General features: G+C 42.6%; 1 protein-coding gene across 1 annotated transcript in view; it reads right to left on the bottom strand.

Moving 5' to 3' along the window:
- Window positions 1-1,466: 1,466 nt before the first annotated feature.
- The window catches only part of LOC115476416 (protein-glutamine gamma-glutamyltransferase 6-like), a 52,719-nt gene continuing 42,164 nt past the window's right edge, over window positions 1,467-12,021 (bottom strand). Inside the window, exons 12-14 of the mRNA XM_030212786.1 lie at window positions 10,499-10,632; window positions 8,304-8,465; window positions 1,467-2,162 (exon numbers count right to left, since the gene is read on the bottom strand). Of these exons, the coding sequence (XP_030068646.1) occupies window positions 2,003-2,162; window positions 8,304-8,465; window positions 10,499-10,632 (456 nt within the window). The 3' untranslated portion in view covers window positions 1,467-2,002. The remainder of the gene's footprint in view (window positions 2,163-8,303; window positions 8,466-10,498; window positions 10,633-12,021) is intronic.

A 12,021-nucleotide genomic window follows, 5' to 3' on the forward strand; every position in this document is an offset into this window, starting at 1 on the left:
ACAGAACCCTTAGGGGCCCTTTTACTAAACTGCGTAAGCCCAACATGCACCAAAATGGAGTTACCGCACAGCTACCGCGTGGCCCTTGTGGTAATTTCATTTTTGGTGTGTATCCGTTACGCGCACACAAAAAATATTTTTTATTTTCTGGTGCACGTCAGCTACATGTGCCAAGTGGTAATTGGTGCACATAGGTCATTATCGCCCGCTTACTGCGTGAGACTTTACCGCTAGGTCAATGGCTGGCGATAAGGTCTCAAACCCAAAATGAAAGCACGCCAATTTTCCTTTTGCCGCACGTCCATTTTCGGCAAAACTTTAAAAAAGGCATTTTTTTGCAGGTGCGCTGAAAAATGATTCTGCGTGCACCCAAAACATGCGTCTACACTCCTGCAGGCAATTTTTCAGTGCTCCTTAGTAAAAGGACCCTTCAGTCATTATGAAATGGTGACACTTAGAGGCCATATTAAAGACTTGTATTTATTTATTTTAAAAACATAGACCCCGCCTAAAAAAAACTAAGCGGCTTTCTATTCAACATTCACAATTTAAAACAATGCATTAAAAAAAAAAGACCTAACAATAAAATCTACTCAGATTGCACTAAAAAATTACCTAGAGGGCTCTGAACAGACACTTGGTCCATGGTGGCTGGGAGAAAACTATGCCAGCTGAGTTAATTTGGAAGAAAATATAAAATTGGGTTGAGGAAGTTAGATGGTTCCAAAACATGCAAGGTTCCATGCTAGGAGTCACAGACCAAGAAAGGGATCTAGGTGTCGTCGTTGATGATACGTTGAAACCTTCTGCTCAGTGTGCTGCTGCGGCTAAGAAAGCAAATAGAATTTTAGGTACTAGAAAAGGAATGGAAAACAAAAATGAGGATGTTATAAAGCCTTTGTATCACTCCATGGTGCGACCGCACCTTGAATATTGTGTTCAATTCTGGTCGCCGCATCTCAAAAAAGATATAGTAGAATTAGAAAAGGAGCAGAGAAGGGTGATGCACATGATAAAGGGGATGGGACAACTTCCCTATGAGGAAAGGCTAAAGCGGCTAGGGCTCTTCAGCTTGGAGAAAAGGCGGCTGAGAGGAGATATGATAGAGGTCTATAAAATAATGAGTGGAGTTGAATGGGTAGAAGTGAAGCATCTGTTTACGCTTTCCAAAAATACTAGGACTAGGGGGCATGCGATGAAGCTACAATGTAGTAAATTTAAAACGAATCGGAGAAAATGTTTCTTCACTCAACGTGTAATTAAATTCTGGAATTCGTTGCCAGCGAATGTGGTAAAGGAGGTTAGCTTAGCGGAGTTTAAAAAAGGGTTGGCTTCCTAAAGGAAAAGTCCATAGACCATTATTAAATGGACTTGGGGAAAATCCACTATTTCTGGGATAAGCAGTATAAAATGTTTTGTACTTTTTGGGGATCTTGCCAGGTATTTGTGACCTGGATTGGCCACTGTTGGAAACAGGATGCTGGGCCTGATGGACCTTTGGTCTTTCCCAGTATGGCAATACTTATGTACTTATGTACGTATATACTTATAAGTCTCATGGTGTCAATGTCAAGTACAGGTTAGCACTGATTAAACTGGAAATCCAAGAAACAGATGCAAATTACAGGGACAATAAAAAAAAATGGCCAGAGAGCTCCAAACATACTTGGTCAGTTTGCTATTCCACGATAGTTATTTAATAACTAAAATAAGTCATAAACAATCTCAGACACAATGTTTTATCAGGCAGCACCAACCAACCGCCAATTTAAAATTCTAGTGTCCTGAGGAATCCATATATCTCAGTTACTTCACATTGATATTGCCATATTATTTCCAAGGCAAGCTAAAATATAAATACATATATAAAATGCTCCCAAATAACATTCAAGAAAGGATTTGTTTCGGCTACAGCAGGTCATTGAATACTGTAGATTCAATGCAGAGCTTTGAGGAACAATTTGCTCTTTTGCATTGTGAAAATAATGGTGCGTCGGGCAAATTAAGATGAGGGTGGTTCCGTCACGTTAATTTTCACAAATCCTTTAATGTCCTGCAGTTTGTCACTTGTAAAGTTGACCAACAATTGTTTTTCGCCTGTCTTGAAGGGTGTAATTTCAAATTTGAGTTGTATTCTCTCCCTTTCATTCAATGATGGCACCCTGAAAGAAAAACAAAAACCAGAGATAGAGAAAGAGAAATGATTAGTAAATGATTTTTTCCAGCACTTCATTTTACAGTATTATGAGGGAGGACTTGATTGGGGGAGGGGGAGGGGAGGAGGCTTAATAAGGAAGAACTATTTATCTTCAAAGATACAGAATCTTTTTTAATCATACCTTTCAAGTCTTGCTATACATATATTTCCTCTGCATTTCAGAGAGGGACCGTAGCGCTGTGGCGTTCGGTCAGTTGAAGCACGTGTTTCATGTTTTTTGTTTCTGAGTACAGGGTTCTTTGACCTTTCGGGGTTGTAATTGTTTATTGGTTTCATTTGTTTTCTGCTTTGTTAAGGATTTACTGGCTGCTTGGGGGTTGGCTGCTAGCTTATTCTGGTTTAAGTTTTAGTCTTCTCAGTCTCCCTCTGCTGGTAGGCGTGCATAACCCCTATCCTGCGGATCTCTGAGAGCAGCCCCCCATCAACCGAATAGCCGTAGCCTTGGTAACCGCGGTCACCACCGCATCCACTGTCGGCGACTTAAAGGAGTCCTTATCCCCTTGCGGAATAGGGTACAGTCTCGCCATAGCTCTGCTCACCCTACAAGGAGAATCTGGGGAGGACCACTCCTGGACTATCATATCTCTGAGATCCGAATTCATGGGAAACGTACGCGCTGCCCACCGAATTCCCTTAACTAAAGGGTCAAGCTGCTTAGCATCCGCTACCACCAGCTCAGGCGAATCAAACCTAAGCGTGGACACTACCTTGGGTAAAAACGATGGAACAGGCTTCAAAGAGACCTATGTTGCTATGGCTGAAAGGTATCGTACTTAACTACTACTACCAGAGCCGTAGCTAGGTGGGATGCCAGGGGAGTGACTGCTCCCCCAAATGGATGGCGCCTATTTTTCACTCGATCTGTCGTGTCCGCTCTCCACTCCCCCCAATGGCTCAACCTGGCTACCATTCTGACTACTACTACTACTACATATCATTTCTATAGCGCTACTACACGTACACAGCACTGTACACTTGAACACGTAAGACACAATCCCTGCTCGAACAGAACTTACAGTCTAATCAGGACAGACAAGCAGGACAAATAAGGGATAAGGGAATTATTTAAGGTGGGAATGATAAAACAGACACGGGTACTGAACAAGTGAATAGGGGTTAGGATTTAAAAGCAGCCTCAGAAAGGTGGGCTTTTAGCCTAGATTTGAAGATGGTCAGAGATGGAGCTTGACCTATTGACTCAGGAAATCTATTCCAAGCATATGGTGCAGCAAGATAAAAGGAACGGAGTCTGGAGTTAGCGGTGGAGGAGAAGGGTGCAGGTAAGAGAGATTTACCCTACGAACGGAGTTGCCGGGGAGGAGTGTAAGGAGAAATAAGAGTGGAGAGGTACTGAGGAGCTGCAGAGTGAATGCACTTGTAAGTCAATAAGAGGAGTTTGAACTGTATGCGGAAATGGATAGTGAGCCAACGAAGTGACTTGAGGAGAGGGCTAATATGAGCATAGCGACACTGGTGGAATACAAGTCGTGCAGCAGAATTTTGAACAGATTGAAGGGGAGAGAGGTGGCTTAGTGAGAGACCTGTGAGAAGCAAGTTGCATTTAGAATAATGACATATATACGTATATGTGCATGCATACGTGCAAAACTTCTAAGTGCCATTCTGCAAATACAGATTAACTTACACGGGACTAGGATGAAAGGTCACGGCCACCATATTGAATGAGGCCGCCACCATGGGCAGGAGCAAACTGGCATCAATTCTGCCCCAACGGATCCCTGCTAGACCACCAGAGATTCAGAAAGGCATTGAGTGGGCCTACTGGGAGTGCGGGTGTGTAGGGAGGGAGGCCAGAAGAGGGGACCCTGTTGTTGTCAAACCCGTTGGCAAATGAAACCCTGCTCACTTTCATTTGCTAATGGTAGGAAACGACAGAGGGAATGTCTTTTTTAACAACTGTTCGTTTCTATGATATATTTGACCTTCTCAAAGGATATTTCAAGTCTAGGACTAAATATGGTAGCATGGGCAGCACTGGATATCTAGCCTTCACTCATGCATGCACTCTTTCTCCACAAAATCCAACCCTATATTACCTAATCTACAATAATCACAGACACAAAAACTGGAAAGCAAGGACTGCAGCTTTATTGTCATGACTTAGACATGTAACATTGCTGAACTAATCGATGACACAGGTATTGCCTGAGTGACCTCTCAACTATATCTCAGCAAAAAGGGCTATCTCCAGTGGAGGAGTAGCCTAGTGGTTAGTGCAGCGGACTTTGATCCCGGGGAACTGGGTTCAATTCCCACTGCAGCTCCTTGTGACTGTGGGAAAGTCACTTAACCCTCCATTGCCCCAGGTACAAAATAAGTACCTGTATATATGTAAACTGCTTTGAATGCAGTTGCAAAATACCACAGAAAGGCAGTATATCAAGTCCCATTTCCCATAAGCCAGCCAAATACTGCCATGTCCTAAAACCCTGCCATGTCCCACCTGGGTCACCATCTTCAGATATGACTGCACCTGGTCATATCAATGATCCCCAGTATGTTGCAATGTTGTTTGCTCGATGAGCTGCACAAGTCACATCAAGATGCCATGAACAAGAAATGGCTTGTATTTTTTTTAATCCCCCCCCCCCCCTTTCAGTTGTGAGATAAATCAAATGAACAAATGCAGCAGTAGAAAAAATGAAAATAAGAAGGTAAGTGGGAGGGATGGCTGCTTCTGAGGGTATATCAACACTGTGCTGAGTAAGAAATGCCTTGAATATTCTCCAATAAGCACTGGACTGTCACTGACTAGTCTATGTCCTACCAGCAAAGCATGAACCTTGATCACTGAACCAATATGTGTTCCAAGGCTTCCTGAAAGGCATTATTGAGGGTCATCTGCCCAATGTCTGAAAAACCAAATCATTCCAATAAAGAAGCCAGAACAATCCAATGCCCAACTGTGAGAGATTCACTGACCATCATGAAACTGCAACCAAGAGCCAATTTGCAGATAAGATTTTCTGATTTTGAAACCAGTGTGCCCTTCATTTCAGTCTAGGAATCATATTAGGTCCTTCCTAACAGCATCGATTACTTTCTGGTAAGACCGTTAGTGTAAGTCATGGTCACCTAAGTTTATATAATCCACCTTCCTTGGACAGTCCCCTTTTTCATAGTGACGTCATCAATGACAATGCCTCTTCATAGTCAGAGCCACGTATCTCTTCAAGCATGATCTGGAAGGGCCTTGATAGATTAATAGAGATGCTTGCTTGTTGCTATACCTTTTCTTTGCTACCACTGCGTTCAGAAGAGTCTCCATTGCATCAAGGTTTCTGACCGACACAAGAATGTTCATTGAGCTGGCTCCACTGGCTCTCTTCTAGGTCAGCTCAGTGCCTTTTGCAATGTCCAGTTCCGGACCCCACCTCCCTGCCTCCCTCCCTCCGATTTGCAGACCCCCTTCCTCCGATTTCTGACCCCCCTCAGAGTTCCTGACCCCTGGACCCCCCTTCCGCGACCCTCTCAAGCCCCCATTCCCGCCGCCAACCCTCGGGGCTTCGGATCCCATCTGTGAAGGAAGTTACGGACACAGGCAGGCAGACGCATAGAATGTTGGAGGTGAGAATTATTATATAGGATTCTATTCTTAGAGCATCAGCCTTTGTATCTGTATCCACCTCTTAATAAGAAGACTTTACCACACCCACTGGTTAATGACACCCAGGTCAGGATCGGGAGGTATGCAATTGGCTTCATGCTGCTGGTTTCCAATTGCTAAAGGTAATTGAGCATTTGCACTCCTTAAAGTTTCATTCCGGGGTCTAGACCCCAGAATAGAGACCTCTTGGAACAAAGGAGTCAGCAATCAAATTGTGTAATCAACGTTTGGGACATGCTGCACCCAAGCAGTAATATTAAACTATAAAATAGTAAGTAGTGCAATACATTCCTAAGGTAAGTCTGAAACCACAACACATTTTAATAATGGCTAATTAATTACCTCTACCACACAAAGGCTATAATATCAGAATATTATCATCTCACAAGCCTCGTGATCCATACTGTCCTTGGTAATCAAGAAATGAAGTGATGTGCCATAACCCCTAGCAATACACCACAAAACCAGCATCCTTTGCAGCATCTATGCAAAAATGCAAGTCCCTGGTGGAGACAAGATCCACTTGTCAAAAAGACCCTAGTAAATCAGGAAAGAAAACTATCCTATACTTCCAAATCCCCTCCACAAATGATGGGTTACCTGAATAAAATTATATTTGAAGTGCATACCAGACATAATGACATGTAGAGGGGCATAATCTAATGGGGGCACCCATCTATAAGGGCGCCCATCTCTAAGGACGGTGCTGCGAAAGGGTGGGGAAACCTGCATTATCAGAACAAGATGGGCGTCCATCTTTCGTTTCGATAATACGGTCGGGGACAGCCAAATCTCAACATTTGGGTCGACCTTAGAGATGGTCAACCTAAATGTTGAGATTGCCGACCTTAGAGATGGGCAACCTTGGGTTTCACCAATAATGGAAACTAAAGATGTCTATCTTAAAAAAAATGGCCAAATCCAAGCCCTTTGGTCGTGGGAGGAGCCAGCATTTGTAGTGCACTGGTTCCCCTCACATGCCAGGACACCAACTGGGCACCCTAGGGGGCACTGCAGTGGACTGCACAAATTGCTCCCAGGTGCATAGCTCCCTTACCTTGTGTGCTGAGCCCCCCAACCCCCCCCCCCCCAAATCCCACTACCCACAACTGTACACCACTACCATAGCCCTTATGGGTGAAGGGGGGGGCGATGTGGGTATAGTGGGTTTGTGGTGGGTTTTGGAGGGCTCACATTTACCACCACAAGTGTAACAGGTGGGGGGGATGGGCCTGGGTCCGCCTGCCTGAAGTGCACTGCACCCACTAAAACTGCCCCAGGGACCTGTATAATGCTGCGATGGACCTGAGTATGGCATTTGAGGCTAGCAAAAAAGTATTTTTCAACTTGTATTTTATGGTGGGAGGGGATTAGTGACCACTAGGGAAGTAAGGGGAGGTCATCGCCGATTCCCTCCGGTTGACATCTGGTCAGTTCAGGCAACTTTTTGAGTCTTGGACGCAAGAAAAAATGGACCAAGTAAAGTCAGCCAAGTGCTCGTCAGGGATGCCCTTCTTTTTTCCATTATCGGCCGAGGACGGCCATCTCTTAATCATGCCCCAGTCCCGCCTTCGCTACCCTATCGACACGCCCCCGTGAACTTTGGCCATCCCTGCGATGGAAAGCAGTTGTGGATGGCCAAAATCGGCTTTCGATTATGCCGATTTGGGCAACCTTGCGAGAAGGACGCCCATGTGTCGAAAGATAGGTGTCCTTCTCTTTCGAAAATAAGCGTGATAGTCATCTCAAAAGCATTCAACACTGAGGGAAGTCATTTAGCTTCTAAATTTACATTAAAAATAGCAGACCTAAAATTAAGCAGCTATGATCAGGAACATTTTCAGCCAAGCTACTAAGCAAGGATTGCATATAATGCAAAATTACCTTCTTTGATATGAGTTTGTGACACTAATCCCTTTAGATGCCAAAATTTGTTTCCTGACATATGAGAGGTCATTTGAACGGAATCAAGTTTCGTTACTACAAGGGTCAACTGAGTGGCTGCCCATATGTCTTGATGTGGGTAGCAAGAATACTATTACCCTCAGCCATGTGCAATAAGCTACCCAGTTACCCAGCTGTTTTGCTACAGTATTTTATATACATAAATGTGGTTGTGACAATTAAGTGCGTTTATGACTAAAACAAAACATATTACAATGTAACAAAATAATACTAAAAGGAAATTCATGCATATGCTCATCACAATGGTCAGAGGGCAACAACTGTGAACTTGCTTTTGGTTTCTAAGTCAACAGAATCAATTCAACTGTGCCTGTAAAAACTGAGGTCTCCCCTTATTTGACTGAGAAGAATATGAGGTGCCATGTGGCATCAGCGTCCTACTGCATTTAGCTCACCTGCCTGAAGAATGGTCAGACTTCTCACTATAGTTATCATCTTGAAAGCTGCCACACTCAATATTGCCCGGGAAGGAAATATAAACATTTAACTCACCCTGCACAGAGGCATTGAGACCACAATCCAGTGAACATCTTTTGCCAGGACCGCAATGTTCCTCTCCTGCTGACTACACTCCGCCCCCCGGATATCCTCTCCGAGTTTCCCGCTGCGGTGTCCCCAGAGTATCTCCAGGTTGAATGCATGTCACCAGGCCACCTACATTAGGAAGACGGGGGGAAAAAAAGAAATAGTTTCATTCCGGAATACCCATAATCTTTTTCTCGGTCCATCCTTGTATCAGACTGTGAAAGGGCTCTCCAGTAGATGGAGTTATACAAGATCTGGGGAAACCAAAACCCAACAAACATTCCAATCCCATCTAGAAAGTTCTCTGTTGTACACTTCTTTGGGGACCTTCTAATGACCCCTACTACCATCCAATGTAAAAAGAATTAAAACAAATTTCAGGTCTGGAAAGCTACAAAATTTCAAGTATTGACTGCCCATAGAACTTTGTCCCATTCCAAGAACTCAGGAAACTATTCACCATTGGTTCACAGCTGTGAGCATACTGGCTACCACATTCAATTGATGAAAGTGCTTCTCTCTTAGGAGTCTGTGGAAGGACGTTTTAGAAGGGACGTCTAACTCAGAATATGGACTTCCAAGTCAGTACATCACACGTGGAAGTACATCTCACATGTATTTTAGAATAGGATACCGCCTGTTTTAAAATGAATTTGAGATGGACATCCATGTGTTGGAGATATCCAGTGTGAACATTCATTTTACAAACTGAAACATCCAAATTATGAATGGGGAAAACAAGAATCATAAACATCTGTGTGGCAACATAGCAACATCTATTAAATAACATGGCCGCACAGATGTCCATGCAGAACAGAGGGGTAGACTAATGGTTAGACCAGTGGGTTGAGACTCAAGGGACCCGGGTTAAAATATCCTGGCTTCATATAATCAGGATTTGGACGTTCATGCAATATGGATGTCTAAATGCCAGTTTTCAGACACCCAAAACAAGAAAAGAGCTTCTAAAATAACAACCTATGACTTCAACTCTCCAATTACGAGTGGGAAAACCACATTGCAAGGGAAACGGTACTGGACCCTGAATTCTGACACCAATGGTCCTTGCAACTCATCAGTCACAATGACAATACTCTCATCTGGAAGCTGTTTCCATATTTCTCCACCTGCAGCCTCGGTTGTGAAACCACAATAGGTAGCAGCTCAAGGCTACAGGTAACGATGCCATCAAGAAGTAGATTTATCACCACCCAAGGGGCACCAATGAAAGGAGAGCCTTATGCCTCTCACCTTTTTATTTTTGCACCCACAGGTTTCTCCATCTCCTGAGTCTTCCGGGACAACTCATAACCAGAGGTGGAATTTTCCTGCTGAGTGAGGACCATTTGTGAATTTCATCAGGAGTGTGTATGTTTGTGTTTGGGGGAAGAAGAGGGGACAGTCACAGTCCAATCTGGAGGCCTATCGTCTCTGGCAGCTAAAGAGCAAGCTCTGCTAGCCCTAAATACTATATACACTCAAGGCAATCTTGAATCCCATCTAAAAAGGTCCCCTGATAAATGCCCCTCCTTATTGTGAGTAAAAGTTCCTGATTTGCTGAGAAAGCAGATATTTTTTTTTTTACCAGCAGTGAAGAAGAGCAGTGTCGGATTGAAGAGAGAAAACATGAGAACGTCTTTTGTTGAGGTGTCATTGGTAATTTCTAAATATTCATACTGCTTCAAGAGGGCATTCAGTGTGTTGCCTGCTTAGTTTTCAAAAGGAAACCCCACTGAGAATTCCCCTTTGAAAATGAGCTTACAGTGTCCAACATATCGTTTATCTAGTGTTACACCATTTTGCTACCCGAATGAAGAATCCCTATATGGGTTCGTAGATTGCTCTTCCATTTGTACCTACCTTGCCATTGTTTGCACAATGCCCATATTTTAATATGTTACAATGCATGAGGCAAAGTGCAAAGCCCAATGGCAAACTTGTTTTGGTAAGAGAGAAAAATGGACCAAAGACCGATTATGTCAATAACGTCTGGGTAGAATGTTACTACTATTTTTTTAAAACATCTGCTATAGTGAAAGAGCAGACAATAACCATTCCACATTATAAATATCATGCAGATGATCATGATGGAATCAACTGTGTGGAATCTTCTCACCCAACCATCCAATAAAATTGTCAAGAGATGTTCATTTCAAACTTACGTCATTTTGACTTCCTTCTCAGTCAAGCCGCTGCCTTCTGCAGTTACAATGCAATCATTCAGTTGCTCATTAAGAGGGTTGAAAATTGTGACTTCTATTTTAAGTTTCTTATCTTTTATGGGTTCTCCAAGAACCTGTGGACAAGGAGAAGTGTCATTTTGAGAATTCTTCGACCATGCAACAAGCCATACAAAATTACATCACCAACCCACCCAGTTATTAACGTCCACCTTCTATTCTGCCTAACACCTTCCTTCCTTCCTTCTTTCCTCCCTCACTTAATCTTTGTACGTTACTAATTGTTTCTGATATCATGGAATGATTATGACATAACCAAACTCTGTAAGCCACATTGAGCCTGCAAATAGGTGGGAAAATGTGGGATACAAATGCAATAATAATAATAATAATAATAACAACAACAATAACATCATACCTATAAAACAAGGATGACTTTGAAACATGAAACAAGTTTTGGGGGGATTTTTAAGGACTGATGATTGGTAATCCATTTCTAAATTGGATGTGCACATGTTCAGTATACTGCAGCACAACCATGGCAACTGTCGGCAGGATGAGCGGAGGCTAATATTAGGGGACTTCCTTGAAAAAGCAATTTAGCAAAACGCATGCCGTGTCGAAGAGTGCCCCTAAGCCGACTAGATCAGAGTTTACATTTTAAAGATGAGTATAATAATAATTTGATGATAATATAATTTGAAGAACATAAGATAAGTTTATTCATGCACAAAAAGATTTTGTAAAACATAAACGGCCCTAAGGCCTGCTTCAGGGGTCTTCACAACCTCAGAAAATGTATATCAAGGTATGTACTCCAAGGCAATTATCTGAGCGGAAAATCTCTAAGATCTGTGTACTCCTCTCTTCTAGAAAAACATATATATAAAATGTGCTGAAAAGCACAAAAAGCGTATAATTGTAGACATCTCTTTGGAGAGAAGCATTATACGCTTTTTGTGCTTTTCAGCACATTTTATATATATGTTTTTCTAGAAGAGAGGAGTACACAGATCTTAGAGATTTTCCGCTCAGATAATTGCCTTGGAGTACATACCTTGATATACATTTTCTGAGGTTGTAAAGACCCCTGAAGCAGGCCTTAGGGCCGAAACACGGCCGTGTCGGGTCCGTTTTATACTTCATATAACCATTGTTATTTTTTTAATTTTGATTTTTTATGCGAATAAACACAATTTTTGGTATCCTCATCCATTTTCCTCACTTTTTTTCTTTCTATCTCACGGTTTCGTGAGGGTTTTTACCTCCTTTTTGTTTTTTGTTTTGTAAAACATAAACAACATAGGAAGGTGACAGTCAAGGGACCAGTGAAGACTTGAGTATGTAAGACACTGTGCATGAGTAGATTAAACATAGTGCATTACTGCTGAGGTTCATTGACCAACCCTTTACTTGTGTTGATTCTCTGGAGTTTGTGGATGCCTATGAAGAATATTAGACATCCCAAAGTGTTTGCTATATAAATCCAGTATTCATTTAAAGTG

This window comes from Microcaecilia unicolor, chromosome 8, assembly GCF_901765095.1.
Source record: "Microcaecilia unicolor chromosome 8, aMicUni1.1, whole genome shotgun sequence".
In the NCBI taxonomy this organism is placed as follows: Eukaryota; Metazoa; Chordata; class Amphibia; order Gymnophiona; family Siphonopidae; genus Microcaecilia; species Microcaecilia unicolor.